This window comes from Pseudopodoces humilis, chromosome 15, assembly GCF_049639895.1.
Source record: "Pseudopodoces humilis isolate 2021_Gansu_Grassland_sample_001 chromosome 15, ASM4963989v1, whole genome shotgun sequence".
NCBI lineage: Eukaryota > Metazoa > Chordata > Aves > Passeriformes > Paridae > Pseudopodoces > Pseudopodoces humilis.
In genome coordinates, this window is record NC_142214.1 from 18,328,231 (window position 1) to 18,349,320 (window position 21,090).

Here is a 21,090-nt window from a genome sequence, read left to right on the forward strand (position 1 = left end):
CGCCCCAGGTATGCCCCACAGGGCTGAGAAGAGGGGCGGCATCACCTCCCTGCCCTCGCCAACAGCACCAAGGCGGGGATCGGGCGGATTCTGAGGGAAAAGTAAAGGTTTTGAGTAAAGTATTGGAGTAAAGGTCCCTCAGGTGGGACCCGCCCCGAGCGGCACCGCCCGCCCGCCCCGCCAGGGGGCGCCGCTGAGCGCAGGCCGCTCAGCCGAGCGCCGAGCGCGCCGGTCCCGGGCCAGCCCGCGCAGCCGCGCGCCGATGCGCGGCGCTGAGGGCGGCGGGATGGCGCTGTGGCGGGGGCTGCGCTGCTGCCGCCGCGCCTTCTCCTGGCTGCCCGTGCTGCTCATCGCGCTGCTCCTGCTCTGGTCCTACTACGGATACGTCTGCGAGCTCTGCCTCGGTGAGCGCCTGCTCGCGCCCCGCGGGGCCCGCCCGCCCCGGGCCGCGCCTCGGCGCCGCCGGGGCCCCCGCGGAGCAGCGGGTGGGGGACGTGGCGGGCCGGGGGCTTCGGGCCATTCCCCTTCTCTTTCTCCTCTTCCTCCTCCTTCTCCTCTTCTTTTTTCCCTTCCTCCTCCTCCTCTTCCTCGCTTTCTCCCCTTCCACCTCGTTCTCCTCATCCTCTCTTCATCCTCCTCCTCCTCGCGGGGCCCCGCGCCCGCCCAGGTGCCCGCGGTGTCCCGAGGCTCCGAGCCCGGCAGTGATCCGTGCACAGCGAGAAACACTTTAATACGAGTCGAGTCCTTTTCGGGACTAATGAGGGGGTTTAGGGCGTGCTGCCCTGTTTCCCACAGGGTTTGTGCCCCGGCCGGGCTGGTGCGGGCTGTGGGTGCTGTTTGTTAGTCATGAGCCCTTGTTTTGTGTGTTCCTGGCAGCGGAGAGGGGACGTTTGAGAGGGCTGGGAGAGTGATCCCACAGTGAAAGCCAGTGTTGTTGTGATTTGATAACGTCCAGATGTCATTTATGAGCTTTGATAACGTCCAGATGTGATTTATGAGCAAAACAGTTACAAACATCAGTTTGTGCCCTGCCTTACAATCGTTTTATGTTTATATTCTGAAAAGGAAAGAAGGAGGTTACATGAAATCCCACTCAGGGTTGGAGTTGTTACAGTAGCACAGAAAACACTGCCTTTTAGAAGAGGAAGCTTTATGCTGGCTAGTAATTGTATATTTAATGTAGCAATTGAACTGTATAGTAAGTTGCAAACTTTCTTATGTTTGTTATTTCTGGTTCAGTGTGCTACTGAAAAAAAAGAGTTCCCCGGTTTGATGGAGAGAAGAGCTGGAAGCCTGGATTTGTGAAATTGTCAGGAGGAGATGTGGCTCCCCAGGATAGAGTAAGGCAGATAAAGGAAACCAGAGGTCCCAGAAAGGATGGTTTGAGATGTTTCTGGGGCATGAGATGCCTTCTGGTGCTGCACAGCAAACATAAATCAGGTGTTTGTTAGGGTCGGCAGTGCAGTGAGACCTGTTGTTTTTTCTCAATGGGAACTAGAATGAAATGCAGCTTTTTTGGTCTGTTCTAATCAGCAGCTTGACAAAGCTCCAAAACGCTTCATCATATTTATCCCATCTCTGAGACTTTGGGCTGTTTCTTTCAAGAATTCACATGGGATGGTATCTCAGTGGTGCATGTAAACTGTCATTAGAACATGTGATAAAAAATGGGGATTATTTTCCTGAAATGCTGTCAGTCTTTTGAAACGTTCTGTGCAAATTCCATAAGCTGAACGCGGGCTGATCCCAGGTCTCAGTGCAGCTGCTAGAGGAGACTCAGGTGATTTGAGTGAGGTTTGGATTGGGGCTGTGTTGCTCTGCAAGTGCTGGTTCAGCTGGCAGGAGCTCAGCTCACTGCCTGAAATCACAGCTTAAAATCATTCATTTGCCCACACCCACCTGTTTTTTTGGCCCATTTCTCTCTCATCTCTTTTATTGGTGTGTGGAGGAGTTTATCTATGCAGAAGTTGAAATGACTGAATTATTTCAGGATTTGAGCATGAACTGTTGGCCTGTGCTGTCACTTGCTAACCAGGACATTGTCTCTCCCCACATTTCCAACACAGCAAGGCTTGCTGAGCTGGCTGCCTCTTCTCAGCTGCTGTGAGCCTGTAAATACTGAATGCTTTGTCTGGAATCTTGGTTTGCATTTTCAGCTGTGTAGAGCACTGGAAATGCTGTGAGAGTGATGTCTGGGAGGCACCTCCTGATGCTGGGTTTGAGCTCTCAGTGCCTGGGGTGACCAGTGAGTCACAGGAGGAGGCCAGAGTTCCTGTTTGGCTGGCAGTTGCTGCCACAGTGACAACAATGATCCCGCCACAGAACCTTTTGTGGTTCATCTGTGCTTGTGCTCTTTTTCTCAGGTAAAATCCTTAGCAAGGCCCTGCTGCAGGTGTGGTCAGGAGGGAGCCAGACAGTGTTTGTTTAAAGCTCATCATAGCTTGATTGACAGAAAACCAAAGGAAAAACTAAATGTTTCCTAACAGTCTTGTTTACCTGAAATTGAGTGGGCAGAGACACAAAAATATTCCATTTCTTTTTTTGTCTGTATTTCTGTGTGTCACAGAGCTTTGTCTTCCATGGAACGCTGTCAAAACATCACAGAACTCTCTGTTTTCAGTTCAAGAAAGCTGTCCTTGTCTCTTCTGTTAAACTTGGATGCTGGCTTTTAAAGTAATGGATGGATTTTCAAATAGTCACAAGAAGAAGGCATTGAACAATGCACCTTTTGCTGGTTGCTCAAAGGGCTTCTGTTAGTAGGGGCTTTTCTCTCACTATGGTGAAGTAAGAAGGGGTTGTAAAATTTCTGCTGGTAAGAAATGTAAAAACTACGAAGTCATTGCAGTTGCTGACTTGGCCAAAGCTGAGAGATTTATAACTTTTTAATCCTACTGATGCAGAAATGCTTTGGGACAGTGCTTACAGAGGAGGGTCAAGACCACCTGGAGACCAGTGGAAAGCAGCTGCAAGTATGTGGTAAATGCATAGAGATGCAGCTTGGGCACGTGCTAGAGGAGCCCTGGTGATCTTCTCACTGTCACCAGCGGATTGCTTTTGTCATATTTCTAATGCAAAATATACAGAATATATTTTATAAGCAGGGAAAACACAGCACAAGTAACAGTGACTGAACATCTTGCTGTGGGTGTGTGTGAGAGTGAAGAAGAGTTGTTACGGATGCTTTTGGTTTGATGCTGATCTGTGGGTTCTCTCTTTGCCTCTTGAATTTGAACATTTTTCCTAAAATGGCTTTATTTCACATTGAAATGTTAATTGTCACAAACTTCTCTGGGATTCATATTTCCTCTGTGAACACACATTTATTTTTTCTTTTCCAGTGACTGTGAGCAACCCTGTGGAGAAAGGTACGTGTGATAATTTATTATTTGCCATTCGATCCTTGTGTTAAAGAACTCACAACTGTTCTATCTGAAATATCAGAAATATCTGCTGTCATTTTTTTAAAGGTACATCCTCTTTCAGTGTTTCCTTCCTGTAATTGCACCCTCCTGAGGTACTCAGAGCAGGCTGCACCTTCTGGGTGCACTGGGAAATGTTTTGTTTAGTCACAGTCTGGGCAGAACATGGAAAGGCTTTGATCCCTCTGACTCTTTCAGGAAAAGCTGTGTGTGTCTGTGCACACCCACACGCCTCTTCTCCCTTTCCCTTTCACATTTCCAGAGCTGATTTTACAAGACAAACAGAAAATACTAGTTCCCATCTGCAGCCCACCTGGTTCCATTTGACCTTTCAGTGAAAGCTGAAAGCTATTTTTGATGAGCTTTTTCTCTCAGTTCTGGTGCCCACTAACAGATCCTGAGTCACAACACGGTAGGATTGCTCAGTGACACTCTTCAGACCGGTGTGTTGGTGGAAGTAACAGCCATGTTCTAAGAATAAGGAGTCAGTGGCTATTTTAATATTCTTCCTCTTCTTTCCTGGAGGTGCTTTGGATGCTTTTGGCTAATCCAGGTGCTCTCTTGGTGACTTTCTTCTTCAGAGGTTATAAAGGACAGAAGTAGGTGTAGTTGTAAGCTGTTCCATAAAGAACAGTGCCAGCTGACATTTAAAGATCCTCCAGACTGCTGCATCCAGTAAATTCTCTTTCCCCTATAGAGCAGTTCTAATGTTTGAAATTGCTACAGAGAAACTGCAGAAAGCAGGATGTTAATGTCTACTCAGCAGAAGAAAGTTAATAGTTGCCTAATCCGTTAGTGCATCTCCAGGTCAGCTTCCTCTAATGTGCTGCTGGGCTGATCAACAAAATTAAACCTGTTGCAAGATTTATCTCCTTCCATGTTAATTAAAAATGGCTCAGCTCCACCTGTAGTGTAGGGATAACATCTCAAACCAGCTTGGAGCATGAGAATGACTTAGCTGTGATTCACAGCTCCTTCCCACAGTCCATCACATCCTTGTGAGATGTGTCCCATCATTTGCTATCTCATTAGAAAGTCTCACTGATGCATTTGGCCTTTTTTACCAATTTTCACACAGGAAAAGAAGTGTTTTGACATAGTTAAGAAGTGTTTGAATTTTAGATTTCTCTTTCCAAGTAGTTATTTTAATCTTATTTTCTAGAATTTGAATCTTAAATGAAACGGGGGAAACAAGATAGTTTTATTTAAACACATCATTTCATTGCAATAACAATCTTGTAACTTTGATAATGTCTTAATGAGGTAAGTGTTAAAGAAATGGCAAATAATCTGTGCAGCTGAAGGACACAATTCTGGCAATTCTTCCTCAGTAATCACAAGCCTTATTTTACTCAATTTGAGGGAAGTTTTCCTGATTTGTTGTATCAACTGTGGCAAATGTAAAAGATGTTCAATAAGAAATTTGACTTTTCCTGGTGATGCAAAGCTCATATTATTTCCTTCTGCTCTCACAAGAAGCACGTGGTGCAGGAATGGGCAGTGCACACTCTGCTTCCCACTGCTTTTAACAGCAACTGAACCCCAATACTGGGAAGTGCTGGAGTATTGCAAAACTCACCTTTACACAGCCAGTTCTGCTGGGCTTGTGCCTGGGATGTGGGGAAGAGACAGGAATCCTGTCATTCCTAGGGACACAGGGTTGTCACTGCCCTGTGGGACAATTCTCTGACAGCTGCATCTTCCTCACCCACAGAGTGGGATCAGGTGGAGCAGGGAAGGCTCTGAGATTGGTCACCCTGAGCTCTGGGATGCTGCTGACCCTGAGCCATAAGGTTTAGCTGGACTGCAGTAATGGGTAGCACTGGATGGACATCTGTATTTTCCTTTCTTTTTTCTTTTCATTTCTTTTTTTTTTGACATCGTTGTGAAAAATTTGAATTATGCCCATCATGGATGAAACCTTTGCTTAAGAAGTCATTGCTCTGTTTCTGTTTTTTCTTTTCTTGTTTTGTTTTTAGTGGCCTATCTTGTAGTATTCCATATTCTCTTTGTGCTCTTTGTGTGGACATATTGGAAGTCTGTTTTCACTCTCCCAATACAACCAGGCAAAAAGGTAAGAGAGCCAACACCTTTCATTCCTTGCAAAACAGAAGCAGAGATGTTAAAGAAAACTTAAAAATCCTTCAGTCTAGTTGATCTGGAGAGGAGAGCCAGAGGGAAATGTGTTTTAATTATTTTTCACCCAAATATTTACTCTGTCATGTTGCTTGGATTGGTAGATTTTATTTTTTTTCACATTTTGTTTTACCTCTCTGAAATACTAATAAAACCCTCAGTTTGAGGCAACAGAATAAGGTCAATATTTGTGTGGCACTCCAAATATACACAGCCTTGTTCTGATCCTGATTACAAGAATGTAAATTTATAAATAACAACTAATCCCAGTTTTAAAAATTTAAAAATATAAAGGTTCTTGTTCACCAGAGAGGTGCTGAATGTGTTATAAAGGTGAGTAATGGTATTCATCTAAGACAGCTATAGGAGCAATTCTAGTAAGTTGTTTTATGAGCCTTAATTTCACTTTTTCATTTCTTATTGATGTGTCTCTCAGTATTCTGGCTCTCCAGCACTCACTACCTCCCTTTGTCTTAACAACCACATTTTCCCACTGCATGAATCTCAGGAGTGGGAGATAAAAACATTTCCAAACTCACCTGTGTGTGAAATGCTCTCTGCTCCCCGTGGGTAACTGCTCCTCTGGTGCCTTCTGCTCGCAGTTCCACATGTCCTACGCTGACCAGGAGCGCTATGAGAACGAGGAGAGGCCCGAGGTGCAGCGGCAGATCCTCGCCGAGATCGCCAGGAAGCTGCCGGTGTACACGAGGACAGGGAATGGAGGTCAGCCCAGCACAGTGGCCCCACATCCACCCCCACACACCCCAGCAGCACGGGCTGGCACTCACAGGATCCTGCTGACCAACAGCGTTCCCAGAAACCCACTGACTCTCCCTTGCTCTCAGGGAAAACAAAAACAGCCTTGAACCCTCAAATTCAGTGCAGTGCCACGTGCTGCCTTTGAGAAGAAAGACGTTGCCCTTTGGATTTACAGTCCATAAGCCCACATGTGCTGTCTGTATTTAGAAATAGCAATAGAATAACCAAATCTGTCCTAATTTTTACTTAAAATGGAGTCTGGCTTAGAGAGGCAGGACATACTTCTGTGATCAGTTTTCTGGACTTTGTTCAGTGATTAGAAGCCTGCTGCACTCCCTCCACAGCTTAAAGAAATCTGTGTTCATATTGGAGGCTCTGACCTGCTTGTTTCTGTCAGGCAAGCTGAAGAATTTTGAAGTAGAGAACTGGAATAAATTGGGAATTATCAAAATAAAATGTAGGTAGTCTGAGTAAATGTGGATGCAAGTGTGCAGCTTTGGTTTGCCACTTTTGAGCTGAGAGTAGGTTTGGGATAGATGTTAAGAAGGAATTCCTTCCTGTGAGGGTGGGCAGGCCCTGGCACAGGTTCCCAGAGAAGCTGTGGCTGCCCCTGGATCCCTGGAAGTGTCCAAGGCCAGGTTGGATGGGGCTTGGAGCAACCTGGGATAGTGGGATGTGTCCATGCCCCTGGCAGGAACATGGAACATGTTGAACTTTAGAGTCCCTGCCAACCCAAAGCATTCCATGGTTCTATGATTTTATGCTTTCACTGATTGTTGCCCCATCTGCAAGTCTCCAGCAGAATTATGAGCTTACCTGATTGTGACCTGGCAGCAAACACCAGCTCACCTGCTGAAGTGACGGAGGAAAAAAAAGAATAGTTAGAAAATGAGCACAGTATCAACTAAGACATGAAAAAAAGAGCATTTTTCCATTATTTTGTGTTAATTTGTCTCTAATTCCAGGGATTCGGTTCTGTGACAGATGCCAGCTGATCAAACCTGATCGTTGTCACCATTGCTCTGTTTGTGCCATGTAAGTCATGGGCTGTCCTTCACCCCAGTGCAGTCACCACAAGGTTCTGTGAGTGGGCTGCTCCTTCATGTGTCTTTTTACACAAAAAGGTTCCCCAGGCTCTCTGTTCCAGCTGCAGCCAGCAGTGCTCTAGGGCAGAAATCATTCTCTTGTCTCTTTATCGACCCAAGGACATTAGTTGGTCTTCAAACTCTAAGAAATGTTCCATCTTAAAATTATATCTACCTTAAAAAACTTAGAGACAGCATAATTTTGAGTGTCTACCGTGTACAAACCTCACAAAAATCAAAGTTTTGCTGTTGACCTGCAGTTGGTAATGAAGTACCAATTAAAAATCTTCCATTTTCCTTTTTTGTCCTTTGCAGGTGTGTGCTAAAAATGGATCATCACTGTCCATGGTATGTCCTAGATACTGGTTTGTGGTTTTCTGAAAGGAAAGGCTACTTAGATATATTTCTGTATGCCTCTCATGTCTGTATGCCTCTCACATTTTAGCCCATTCATCTCTTGAGTTTGGGAAAATTATAAAATAATTGCACTTTAAAATTTGCCTGAAATTAAATTTTAACAAATCATTCATGTTTGCTCCATAACCCATGTGTAAAAATGCTATTATATTAATAAAATTTAAACCCCAACTGCTAATACACTCATTAACTATTATTTAAATTTAAAAGGGCTCCAGCTTAGCCTTTCCTTTGGGCTGTCTCAGTGTTTCAGCTGTACTTGGGGTGCTTCCAATAACAACATTTCCACATGGATTGTTTCTGAACTGATGCTGATCAGAGACAGTCTGTGCAGAAAGCTGCATGGAATAACTGAGCTTTCCACCTTTCAGAATTGCTGCCACTAAATTTCTTAAATTCCTCCTTTTTTTAAAAAAAGGAAAATTTAAGAATTCAGAAACTACACGAACATTTCCCTACCTGAACCCTCTTGGTTATCAAAATAGTAGATGATTTTCCAAACCTGAGTTCTGACACAAACACCCACTATGGATTTTTGTACATCCCCGTGTTCCTTTCTAGAGCTGTCCTGTGCATGGAGAATTCTAACCAAGTGTGGGGTTAATTGGGCTGTATGTAAGCAAACAGGCAGGGGTGAGGTGGCTCCTGAGGTCTGCAAAGGAAGAAAGTAGCACAGAACTCCCAGCTCTGATTCCCTTGGCAGACAAGACCCAGAGAGGAGGAAGGAGCTCCTGCCTCTGTGACCCATTTGTCTGTGGTGCCAACCTCAAAACAATCCCAAAAATCTGAGCTGCGCTTCTCCTTGGCCCACAGGAAGGGTTTGAGAGGGAAGCAGAGCCAACAGTTCTGTTCCCTTTTGGCCACTGAGGGGAGCTGCTTATTGGCAAATTCGGTGGTGTGATCCGGGCCTTTCAAAGCCCCCAAACCTGGTCGTGCTCGTTGTGTTACAACCACTGTGTGCTGCACAAATCCTGATTTCAACTTTGCTTTTGTCCTCCAGGGTGAATAACTGCATTGGATTTTCTAACTACAAATTCTTTCTACTGTTCTTAGCCTATTCTTTGTTGTATTGCTTGTATATTGCTGCAACAGTCTTCAAGTATTTCATTAAGTATTGGACAGTAAGTCATGAAATCCAGTTACTTTTTCGTCTCCTGTCAGTCTCGTGGGCTTCAGTGACTCTCTGTGCTTTGTTGTTCTCAGGCAGTGAAGGAAGGGGCTGCATTTTCCTGGGAGGTGTTTCCTGGGCCCTTTGGGCGTCCACCTCCTGTTAGATGTGCAAAATGCACAAAGCAAGAAGCAAGGAATTTCAGCCTGTAGATTATTTTCTGGCAGAGAGCTTCTGTTCCTTCCCTGTCCTTGTGTTTGCATGGGTGTCCCTTGGAAAGTCTGGCATTGATGTGTAGGATTCTGGCAATGATTTGTACATATTTACTGAAAAGAAAAAACGTGTCAAAAAACCATGTTCATTTTCTAACCCCCATAGGCCTCCTTTTTCAATTTAAAAAACTGAGTGAACCAAAGGAGGCTTTTATGCTGTTACTGCTGATTGTTTCTATGCAAGCAAGGCCAGCTGACAGCTCCAGTAAGACACTGGCCCTTGGCCCTTGGCCTCTATTTCTGTCCCCTCTGCTCAATAACTCTGTCTGTTTGTGTTTAAGTACCTTTGCTGTGTACTAATTGTTCCTCACACACAGCCCTGAGCCATGGAGGTCCCCAGAACCTTCCTGTGTCACTGCTGGGCACCTCTGGTACCTGGCTCTTCTGCTGGAGAAGTCCCACTTGGCTTTTAAACTTTCCACATCCATCTGTGCACAGTTCTAACACCCCCCCATAGATGCAGATGTGGAGGGCAGGTTTCTCTGGGCTTACCTTGAGCAAGGTGCAGAATTTTAATGTATGCACAGGAAACTCAGCAGACCTTAATGAGGGCTTCAAGAGCTCATGCTCATTTCCCAGGGTGTTCCTCATGCCCACCTGGGCAGCTGTGGTGGGCTGGCTCTGAACCATACCAAGAGTTAATAACACCCCCCACTCTTTGTGCTGTGGTACAGGAGGGGAAATGAACCACATTCATTTCTTTGTCTCTTTTTGCTTTTTATAGTAAGGTTGAATTTTGTCTGTAAAAGTTTGAGAACTCCCAATAGGAGTTTTAGAATTGTATTTCTAAGTACAAATAATTTCCATCCTTAATTTGTTCCTGTCACTTGTTCTGTGTTGCTTTCCTTTCCAGGGTGAGCTGACTAATGGACGTTCCAAATTTCACATCCTTTTCCTTCTCTTCGTGGCAATCATGTTCTTTGTAAGCCTCATGTTTCTGTTTGGCTACCACTGCTGGCTCGTCAGCAGGAACAGATCCACTCTAGGTAAGGCTCTTCTGCCTGTTCCTTCTAGTAAGATACACCAAAGGTGCTGTAACAAGAAAAAGAAAGAGAAGAAAAAGGGCATTTGTTCTATTTCTGTACATTCCTGCTGGTTTATGAGGGGGGGAAGATTTAAGATCTTGGTACAAGCTGCAGAAATTTGTCATTGCAAATGAGCTGCATTTATTAGCTGGTGTGACAAAAGCTTTGTTAGGGAAACCAGAGCCTTAAAGTGTAGAAGTCCAATTATAGAAGTGTGTGTTATGCATATGTAAAATTACATTTGCTGTGAAATGAGTGCAGCTTTTCAGGAATAAGGGTTTGTTATGTTCCTGTGATGGGGTACATCCCAGCCAGCTTGGTGAGCTTGGGAAACACAGTGTCCATCTTTACTGATAAAGGCAAAGAAGTTGTGACTGTAAAACCAAAGAAATTATCATCTAAAATAGTATCATTTTACCTAAAGTTCTTTGCCTTTCCTTAGATAAATGTTCAAATTTCAAAGCTTTTGGGATAAAGTTTTGTGACAAAACAGACACGATCAAGAGTGAGCAAATATTCTGATTTTATCTAGTTCTTTACCTCAAAAGTCATTTCATGGGGCACTGAAGCTCATCTATCCCTAAACATCAGACCTGTGCAGCAGCTGAGAAGGAAGATCGAGCTGTTCCTAAGGCACTCAAGGTTCTTCTCTCCTCTCTTTTCTTAATTTTATGCCTCACCAGAACCCAGAGTTTATTTGCAGTTGTTTGTCCCTAGTGCTTGCTCATTATAACATTAACGAGTGAGGTGATTTAAATCTGCAGTGCCACTTCTGGAATATGCATTGAAGGCCAAGCTACTTCATTCTGCAGTTTTTTTACCTAGAAACTTTTACCCTCTGAATTTCATCAACTCTCACAGAAACATCTCTTAACTCCATTCTCTGGATGAAACAACCCATTGTGGGTTGGTTTGACTCTTCTCTAGGTTCAGTTGCACAACCAAATTCCTGTCTTCAGTTGTAAAGCCTTTACAGGCTTTGCAAAATGGGAAAAAAAAACATTATTTTGAAACTTTGTAGTGCTGTATCTCTATAATCCATTAAATCACATTGTCTTTAGATGGCTACAAGATGAACAACCCTGTTTCAGAGTGTTTGGCATTGATTTTCATTTTTTTTTCTCCACTGAAATTGCCTCTGTTTGCAGAGGCTTTCTCAGCTCCAGTGTTTCAAAATGGCCCAGATAAAAATGGATTCAATCTTGGCTTTGTGAAGAATCTCCAGCAAGTGTTTGGGGAAAAAAAAAAGCTCTGGCTGCTGCCTATTGCCTCTAGGTAAGTAACCCTACTAAAAGCTAAAGTGCTAAAAGCTGATATAATTATAGTTTTTCACATTTTATGTATGGGTTTAGGTCACAGGAAAGTGAGGTTTTTAATCTATCTTTCAGTAAGAGTGGGGACATTTTCTCTTGGGTGTCAGCCAAACATAAGTGAGATTTCTGCCTTGAATTTGTGGGATAAAATGATAAAATTTATACCTATTAATTGCTTCTTTTTCAAAAATGTTTTCCTTAGTTCCCCTGTCACTTCTAACTATCCACAAGTTAGTTTTTCCAGTTTTTCTTTTCTGTATTCAAATGACTTGATCAAATTAACACATTTACCTTCTGCTAAAAATTGCTTGATTCCAGGCCATAAGTTTCAATTTTTGTACTCCAGAGACCTTGAAAAAATTGAGAACCAAAATGAAATATAAACATGGTGCTTTTCAAAGCTTAAAGAAGATTTTAAGTGAACATGGAAAATACTGGCAACAGAAAACTTTGCAGAAACAATGTAGGGAAATTGTCATCTTTTAGAGTCACTTGCTGCTTTTGCAGTGTCCCTCTCTGCCTTTCTCCTTGCAGCCAGGGGGATGGACATTTTTTCCCAATGAGAGCCTTGAGTGAAGCTCGGAACCCTCTCCTGATAAATGAGGAGCAGTGGGAAGAGGATGGAATAGATGAAGAGCCTCAGGGTAAGGAAATCAGTGAAATTAGTTGTCCTGACCTGCAGTGGCCAGTAGATGAATTATAAGAGCTAATCAAATTTAAAAACTGTGTTGGTTAAGTCTCTGGGTAGCTCTGACTTGATTAATGAGCGCAGACTAAAAATAAGCTCTGCTTTGGAAAAAACTCTTTTTTTTTAGCAGCTTTCTACTCACAAGTGAATGAACTTAGAGGGTGTTTCAAGGATTAGAGAAACTGAAGTTGCTACAAACTGAGAGGATTTACATGTAAATGTTGCTGCATGCAGCACAATTATTTGGGATGTAAAGTGGTGCCTGCAAGAAGAAGGATATTTAGATTTTTTAAAGTGTATTTATCCTCTGAGAGTGTGTGAAAACAGGCATGCAAACACCTGAGTGCAGGGATACATTTAGGAAGCTGCTTTATAATTTATCCAGCTTTTTTGCCAGAGTAAATTTACCTGCTCTTCCTGGCTGGTTCTATACATTTTGGTACTTACACAAGATAACACAAACAAGTTTTGAAACCATCAGAATTCCTGTGCATTTTTGTCATTCCTGTGAATTTTTAATGATGCTTAAAATAACTCCTTTAGGAATGAGTCAGAGCTTTTTCCAATTTTTACAAACTTTAAATTATCTGAATAAATAATTAATTCTTCCATATGAATACAGTGACACTGAGGTGATTTTTGGCTAGATCAGAGCCCAGATTATGGTTAGGAGCTTATATAAAGTCTCCCAATTTATAGTGCTTATAAAATAACTGACATTTTCAGGCAGTTGGGTGATCACTGTGGGTCCTTTCAACTGAAATATTCAGATTCTCTCTTACACAACAGAGCTAAACCAGTAAAAATGTCTAACCAGAAAGACCTGAAATGTTCCATTAAAACTGCAAGACCTTTATTTGTCTTTGTGGCTTTTTAAAGCTTGTGACTTGGTTATGAAATAAATAAGGCAAATAATAGAGTAATCTCAGTTAAAAACAGCTGTTCAGTTCCCTCTGACAAGTGGTTGTCTATTTTTGTTTGTAATTATCCTTAAAAACACAATTCCATGCTTAGTGAAAAAATGTATTCTCAGTGAGAAAAACAGATTTATTTACCTCTAACTGCTTTGGTTTTCACAGGCTCTGGTGAAGCCTCATCCCTTGCCATAGAAAGGGAGACATAGCAGTGTGAAAGCACAGTGGTGTAAAGCTGGATCAGAAAGGTCAGTGTTTCTTTCTCTATTTCCCTCAAAACCACTGCAGGGTGTGGGGAGGTGATGTTGGACAGGTTTGGGCTTTAGCAGAAAAATATTTCTCCAGTTTGCCCAGAAATCCCTCATTGAAGGGGCCCTGATGGGAAGCTGAGGCTCTCAGTGGCCCTGGGCTGGGTGCTGGCACAGGTGACACCAGAGCCACCAGCACTCTCCAAAGGGAAGGACACCAACCCTGCAGCTCCTCTGGAAAACAGGGCAGGAAGGACCCTTGCAGTGACTTGGCCAGTGACAAGATGGAAATTCTGGGATCCAGGGGAGGTGTGGGAAGGTGCAGGTGCGGTGTTGAACTGAAGCTGAGCACAGCCAGGTGGCAGCTGGGAATACAAGGAAGTGCCTTGTAATGTCACATCAGCTGTCACTCTTCTCCAGGCTTTCCCTCACCCTGGAAAAGGTGACAACAGCTGACACCAGCTGCTTCCAGAACATTCCCTGCTCTGCCCCCTGTTCTGACTTGGAGAACGGGGCAGATGCCCCACACACACATCCTGCCCCAGGAGCTGCAGGCAGTGAGGAGGACAGTGTCCTGTTGTCCCAGGGGAATGTAACTGACCGAGATTCCAGGAACATCCTCTGCTGTCCCCCTGGCTGGAGGTGGAATTGCCAGCTGGAATTTGCCCCTCTCAGTTCCAGGGCAGTCAATAACTGGTGTGACAGAGCACTGCAACCCCTGCCTGGCTCCCCTGGCACACAGGGCCCCTCCACATTGCTACCAATGGGCTTCTGGCACCTTATAGAAGTGCACTAAGAAAAAACCCAGAGTATTTTTCTGTTAGCAGTGAGGGCTGCATCCTGCCATCCCACCAGGGCAGGCAAAATCAGCATTTTCCTGTTGTTCTTCATGGCTTTAAAACAACTCCCAAAGCCCAGATCAGCCCTCAATCCCTCATAAGAGCAGTGCTGTGGTTGCACATTTGTATTTCTTTAAATTTCAGCTTCCCTCTCAGGAGCCAACATCCCTTCTCTTGGCAAGGACTTCAGCTTTGAGGGTCAGAAAACAGGTGGATCTTCAAGATGAAAAAACATCCTGAAGTATTGTCTGATGGGAATCTGCATTCTAGAGTGCTTCTCCAGGAATCCTGCTGTCCAGATGTCCCAAGGCTTTATAAGTTTAATTTACAGACTTAACAGAACAATTTTACAGAGTGATTCTGGCCAATCTTCTTTGGCCTGCTCTCTTTATTTTATAAATACTATATATTTTTTATTCAAAACAGGTAAAAATGTTGATGCGAGTGCATTTCCAAAGGCCTTTTCATTTTGCAAACATCAGGGACTCGAGCTCTTGAAATTCTTCCAAGCCATAATATTCTTGGGGATGGTTATTTATTTTGAGGCTTATTCTCCAACCTTCTCTGACAAGTGACATTTTCTAATGTGTTTAAATTCTAAGTCAGTTCAGCTCAATGCAAGACAGACCCAGTTAAATCTGGCACTAAATTGGTAGCTGAATGTAAGAATATTGAAAGCAAAAGCGCTGAACATGCACATGTACATGTGCATCTGTGAATGAAAATAAAATATTTACATTGTCAGTATCAAGATTCAAGAATATTGTGGCCATAGATTTTTTAAAACTGTTTTTTAGGAGGGTGTTATTGTCTTAGAGTTTGGGTAATAGTGCTTTTGCATCCTAATTGCAGGCTCCTAAAATGCAAAAGGGAACTTCAGACAGTCCAATTTGCATTAATTCCTAGGGCTAAAATGTCATCTCATTCCTGGATCAGTATTTGATGGAGATTTGTGTGTTCATGGAGTGAGAAAGGAAGATGTGAGTTTGAAATGTGCACTGAAAGTGTGGCTCCATGAGTCGTGTTTGGAGTTTACACTCCTCAGGGGTGGTTTGAACCCCAAAATGTTGAAGACACAATTGATATATTGAATTTTATCAGACTTCTTCCCAGCTCAGTGCACTGACTGGCTTCAGGGGTTTCTGCACTAAGAGGTGATCAGATTTGTTTCTGCATTTTGCTGCATTTACAGTCAAAGAGGTGGATCCCTGTTTTTGTTCTGGGGAATGGAACTGAGACTTGGCTGGCTGGATTGTGGACATTTTTCTAGACCTGAGTCCTTTTTTTTATTTGCATGATTCAGCCCAGTCCATCATTCTTGTTTGAATTAGGTGCATGCTAAAAGTATTGCTGTACTGCCTCTAAGATCATTTAGTACCATTTTCTATCCCATTTTTGTGTTTAACAGCCCATTGATGTTGGCAGTGACTACAGGAGCAGCTGTGCATGTCAGGAGAAAGGAGTTGCTGAGTGAGTTTGGTGATGGAGGCTTTGCTTGCAGACTAAACCCCTTTTTCCTCTGTTCCTTTGCTGCTGCTGCCACAGGGAATGTGTTTGTGAGCCAGGAGAGCCTTGCAGAGGTTCCTTCCCTAAGAAAAGGTGTTAAACTCCTGGTTGATCCGCGCTCTGTGGGTGGGAATTTTGTCCTCAGCCTCTGCAGTTTGTGTGGAGCAGGCATTGCTGACCTCTCTGCGATGTCTCACTGCTGAATTTGGTTGTGAGGGACCAAGGTGGGCTGGCCCAGGCTTGTGTGGCTTTGTGTCTCTCCTCAGGGTGGCCCTGAGCACTGAAAATGTTCCTGCTTCAGCCACCTGAGCCCCATCTGTTGAGTGGGTTTGTCACCAAACTGCTGCTGAGTGCTGGAAGGGTTTTTCCTGTCAATCTGAAGCTGCATTTCTAATGTGAATCTGGTGTTGGACCTTGTGCTGTGTGTGATGCAATGTGGCAGCTGAATTAATCCCCTCATTCCTGGCTCTGGAGAGGGAGCTTGAGAGGATGATGGCAGCTAAACACAGCCAGAATTTAGCACCTACAGAGGTGCTATTTGTGCCTTTAAAAACTTTAAATTCCTTGTATATAAAACCAGGAAGATGACTTTGTTTCATCCTGTCAGCTGAAGTGTATTTTTCCAGAGGTTGTGTGGATTTCTGAGCAGGTTCTTGTGCCCTTGTTGGGCTTGGTTCTGGTTACAGCCCTGCCATTATCTGAGTTGTTTGTGTGCCAGGCAGCAGCAGCAGAGCTGTGCAGGAGCTCCCCTGCCTGTTCCTGCTGCTGCACTGCTCCTTAGGGAGTACAGAAAATCAGGCTTTGTCTTCTAATACTAAGCCAGATATCTTCATGATGGTACAGGTACCAAGCTCAGTTTAAGAAAGGTTTTCAAATGTTTCCAAGTAACTTTTATTGAGTCACTTTTCTTGTAATTAATTAGGGTCATCTCTTCCCTTTCCTTCAAAGCAACTAAAAGCCTCCCACGGTTGCAACGAACTCTTGTCCGGGTGGAAACAATACAGAGTTTACCACTTCAGAGCCACTTCTCAATATCCACATGTCAGATGCTGGAAAGCTTCATGAAATGTGAAACAAGCCCAAAAGTTGTGTAAAATGAGGCAGAACAGAATGGGGAAAACCCACATGTCTGAGTGAGCAGCTCCATTTTGTTCCCTTCCGCCTACTTAAGGTGATATTCTTATTTTACCCCTGGCCTTTGTGCTTTTTATGCTGAGTAAATGCACTGGAAGAGAGAAGTTCCTCAGGCTGACGTGGTCACTGCTGCAGGTGACAAGAGAGAGAATATTCAGCCCAGTGTGTGGTAGTTTCTTTTAACCTGCAAATGGCTCTTCAGGGGTAACCCACTGCAGCACCTCCTTCGTTTTCCATGCCCTGATCCTCATCCAGAGGCTCTCCACCATCATCACTGACTGTAAGGGCTGTATCATCAAACCTCTCCCCTACCTGCCCTCCATCCCAGCGTTCCAGGAGTGGGATTCATCCCACCAAGTCCCATCAACACCAAGGGTACTGCAGCTCTGGGAGCTGCCCAGCGATTCCAGTTCATCCTGTGCTGGTGTCCCAGCACTCCAGGTACACCCTGAGCCCTCCATGTGCCAGCAGCAGCCACCAGTGTTCACTGTCACTCTCTGGGTGTGTGCTGGAGATGCAGCTCCAGTCAGAGAACCTGGAGAATTGTAAAGGTTTGAGTCAATTCTGGTGCTGCTGTCAGTTGTGTGCCTGAAGGTGTTCCACTCCAACCTGGGAAGTGTCTCAACCCCCTCCAGGGGCTGTTTGCTCTGCTTAGCATTGGAGCTGCACTACAGCTTTCTCAGCTATGAACAACCTTTCCAAGTGATGTCACCACAGGAACGAGGGAATGCTTTTGTTGGACTTTACTGTGAGGCCTCCATTGTTATCCCTCTACTCCTGGATTCATCCTCTAAAATAACTGACCACTGACCTCACCTCCTCACCTCTCTCTCCCCCTTCTCTCCCATTTACATTCAGGTACAAAAACCCAGACAGAGCATCACATTGATGTTTCTCTGTGTGGAGTTGTCCTAAGTCCAGTCCTGGGCCAGCAAGTCCTGCCCAAGGAACCAGGACTTGTGCAATCCTCACTGCACTGCCAGGTTTCTCTTGCTGAGCTGGAAGATTTTGAAGTAGGATAATCTTGTTTTCCTCCAAGCAGGGAGCAGTTCTATGTTTGAGGAGGCTGTATCCAGTGTGTGTGGGGTGCAGTCACTGGTGAGAATCAGGAAGATTCCAAACCACACTATGCAATGAATGTTTGCTTCCTGGGACAAACAGGAATGGATTCGGCAAAATCCACACCAGCTGCAGCTCCGTAGTTCTAGATGCTGGTCTGGAATGAAAGCACAACTTGAGGCATAAAGTCTGTAATATGATATGAATGTAAAATGTCAAGGGGAAACAATAAAAAAAGTTAATTATTTTTTCCCTGTATTTAGCTATGAAGAATGACGTGCTGAGCAGTTACTCTGTGCAGTTACTCTGCTGAGCAGTTACTCTGCACAGAGCTGGTGCACTCATGGAAGGGTTTAATTAGCAGGGGAAGGAACCACTGCTGACCTTGTTTATTAAGCCAGAATTAATTAACTCAAAAGGGTCATATTTTAATTTCAATGACTCCTGTGGTACAGATTTCTGAAATGGATCCATAGTACTTGAAAATACCTCAATTTTATTGATATTTTTCCAATTCTATCCGCTTCTACTTTATTACAGAACACTTGCAAACCTCCACTCATTCTGAACAGATCACTGAAGGTGTTTGTGTGGCAGACTGATCTGGCAGACCCTGCCCTGCTCACAAACACTGAGCTTGCACCCACTGCTGCAGGGTTTTAGTCTCCTGTCCTTTTTCCATCCCACTTTGAGTGTTCCCTCTTCCTCCTGAACATACAGTTAAATATCTTCAGCTTTGAGCAGCTTGTGCTGGTTTTTTTGGGGTACTGTGAAGGTGAGTAGGTGTCATTTTATGCAGTTGTGCCACGCATTTTATTTGTAATTAATCTCTCTGTTTGTCAGGTATTGGTTTGTGGTTCCATCATCAGACCCAGCTGGCTTTGCTTAGAGCAGGATCCCACTTCCTGCATTTTCTCTTTCCTAAAAGCCTCATTTCTTCCTTCTCCAGCTTTCTTTTGGGATGTAAACCTTGTGAAATAAAATGTAAGTTTACATTTCAAGTACAAGCCTGTAAGTTGCTCATGCCTGCATGCTCCTTAAAATACTGTTGTTTTCTGTATGAGGTTTTAAGATTTACAGCAGCATTTGTGAAACTTTAAATGTGGGTAAAAACTTTAAAAAGTGAGTAAATTGTTAAAAAAAAAAAAAAAATTATGTTAAGGAGGGTGGGAAAAACCACAACCCCCAAAAAATCCAACAAAAACGACAAAGGGATCATCTCTGCTTCTTATTCCAGCTGTGCTTGAAAAGAAATGCCTGCTTGCATCCAGTGCTGGTGTCAGACAGCCCTTGGAACACGCAGGTACCTGACCGATGGCTTCCCTGCTGCTTCAGTACTTCCTGAAGCACTTCCTTGAGTTAAACCTTGCACAAATCCCACGGGAACCCTGAAACCCAACAACATCAGCCTCCCCCTCTCCTTTTTAACCTGGGGAAGGTGTGTGCAGCCCCTTGTCAGCACTTCCCTCTGTAAGAGGAACAGAAGCCCACAGTGAAAGTGTTGGTGTATTACTTCCCCCCCATTTTCTGGAGGATCCAGGAGCCTCCAGGACATGTCCCAGAACTCCCTCGGTATCTGGAATGTTGCTGATGTCATGAACTGCTGGGCTGGTGCAGGTGACCTTCCCTGGGAGGGAGGAGGTGGGACCTGTTGTTTCTCTGTTCTCATTTAACCCCATCCTTCTCTGGAATTAAGCATGCTATGGAGTGGCTTCCTGCTCTACTCAGAGCTACTCCAGAGTGATTCCAAATCCATTGTTGGAGCAGGGAACTTTGAGTTAGGAACACAGGAAGCAGGAAAAAGTCTTTGTTATTTTATAAATTTATAATCTGCCTGCTCAGCTGGCTGCTCCTCATCTGAAAATGCTGTTTGTGGTGCAAATGGGTCCCTTGAAGATGGAACCGAGCTAAATCTCAGGATCAGGGAATGGCAGAGCTGTGGTGTGTGAAACCCCAGGAAGGTTTCAGGCCCTGGCAAACGGGGCTGGAGCACAACCCCACTGCAGGGTCAGGGGGATCCTTTGGGAGCTCCCTCTGGGGCGGGATCAGCGCTGCCATTCCTGATGGAGCTGACAATTGGGAAACAGCAGCAATCCCCTGGAGCGGTTTGGAACTGCATCCAGCTGCTTTTTAGGAACCCAGCGTGGCCTGGGGCTGGCAGCTGTTCCAGTCAGAACTGGTGGCATAATACACATCCCTCCCCACTAATTCAGCGGGAATTCTTTTCCAAGGAATGTCATACCAGGATTGCTGCCCACCTTTGGGGTGTTGTGTTCAGGAGTTTAATGCTGCTGCTGCTGCTGGCATTGAGACTTTTGATATCAAATGGGTTTTTACAAAAGCTTTGGATACTCGTTTTTACTGTTGGACCAACGTTCTGACTATGCTGATGCTCTGTGGAGTTTCACTGGCATTTTCCAAGTGTTTGTACAGTTTCTACAGCTGAATATCCTGTATGTTCTGCTTTGTTGTTTTTTATTATGGTTTATACCGCACTGCAGGCAAGAACTGCATTAAAACCATTTTTGGCTAATTCATTAGACTTCTGAATGGTTATTTCCTATGCTTGGGCTAAAGAGTTCCTCCCTGGAAGTGTTACACAACTTTAACTGGAATTACTGCTTGGAACAGGGAAGGTTCTTTATCTGTGACAGAAAGATTCATTGGTGGGGCAGCCCAGGACCTCAGCACCCCACTCACCTGATGAGAGATATGGACACACAACATTGCCTAACCCTGCAATTGTAGAATCTGGACATACTTTGAAATAATAATAATAATAATAATAATTTGTATTTATGGATTTCCCCAGAGTTACAGTAAGGGGAGGTACTGGCCAGCTGGGTGTGATGTATTTGATGCCAGAAAGAAGGGATTTGGCTGCAGATTGATTTTAATGTAACCAAACAATGAGGGCCCTGAGGCTTTGGAAAGGCTGCTGAGCCCTAAGGGCCACACTTGTCTTCTAGCTCTGGTGCCCAGAGAACAGGACTAGAAATCGAGTTCCAGCTTTTTGCTGCAGTTTTCCTGTCCTTTAAAGGGTTGGTGAGACTGACCCAGCCACAAGTTTTGTCTCCTAGAACTTCTGAAGTTCTCTGTGTAGAATTTCCACAGGCAGTGCTGCTCCCACCCCCAATTCCCAGCCAGTTTACACCTGTGCTGCAACAG

At 44.3% G+C, this 21,090-nt stretch overlaps 1 protein-coding gene across 2 annotated transcripts; it reads left to right on the forward strand.

The window, feature by feature from the left end:
- Positions 1-262: 262 nt before the first annotated feature.
- Positions 263-20,462, forward strand: ZDHHC15 (zDHHC palmitoyltransferase 15). Of its 2 annotated transcripts, none has more exons than XM_005527398.3 (12): positions 263-404; positions 3,339-3,365; positions 5,399-5,493; positions 6,158-6,278; positions 7,280-7,349; positions 7,715-7,747; positions 8,817-8,937; positions 10,050-10,182; positions 11,370-11,496; positions 12,069-12,178; positions 13,302-13,384; positions 14,368-20,462. In XM_005527398.3, exons 1-11 carry the CDS (start codon positions 263-265, stop codon positions 13,343-13,345), a joined length of 1,023 nt encoding a protein of 340 aa, XP_005527455.2. In that variant the 3' UTR covers positions 13,346-13,384; positions 14,368-20,462. The 2 variants fall into 2 exon arrangements, with proteins under 2 accessions (XP_005527455.2, XP_014111960.1); XM_014256485.2 differs by lacking the exon at positions 263-404 and adding an exon at positions 2,588-2,969.
- The last annotated feature ends 628 nt before the right edge of the window (positions 20,463-21,090 follow it).

What these genes read in the sequence shown, in the direction of transcription:
- ZDHHC15 (XM_005527398.3), top strand. Translation starts at nt 263, where the DNA reads ATGCGCGGCGCTGAGGGCGGCGGGATGGCGCTGTGGCGGGGGCTGCGC. An exon ending in GAGCAACCCTGTGGAGAAAG is followed by an intron (nt 3,366 to 5,398) that starts GTACGTGTGATA and finishes TTTTGTTTTTAG; the next exon opens with TGGCCTATCTTGTAGTATTC. An exon ending in CATTGCTCTGTTTGTGCCAT is followed by an intron (nt 7,350 to 7,714) that starts GTAAGTCATGGG and finishes TGTCCTTTGCAG; the next exon opens with GTGTGTGCTAAAAATGGATC.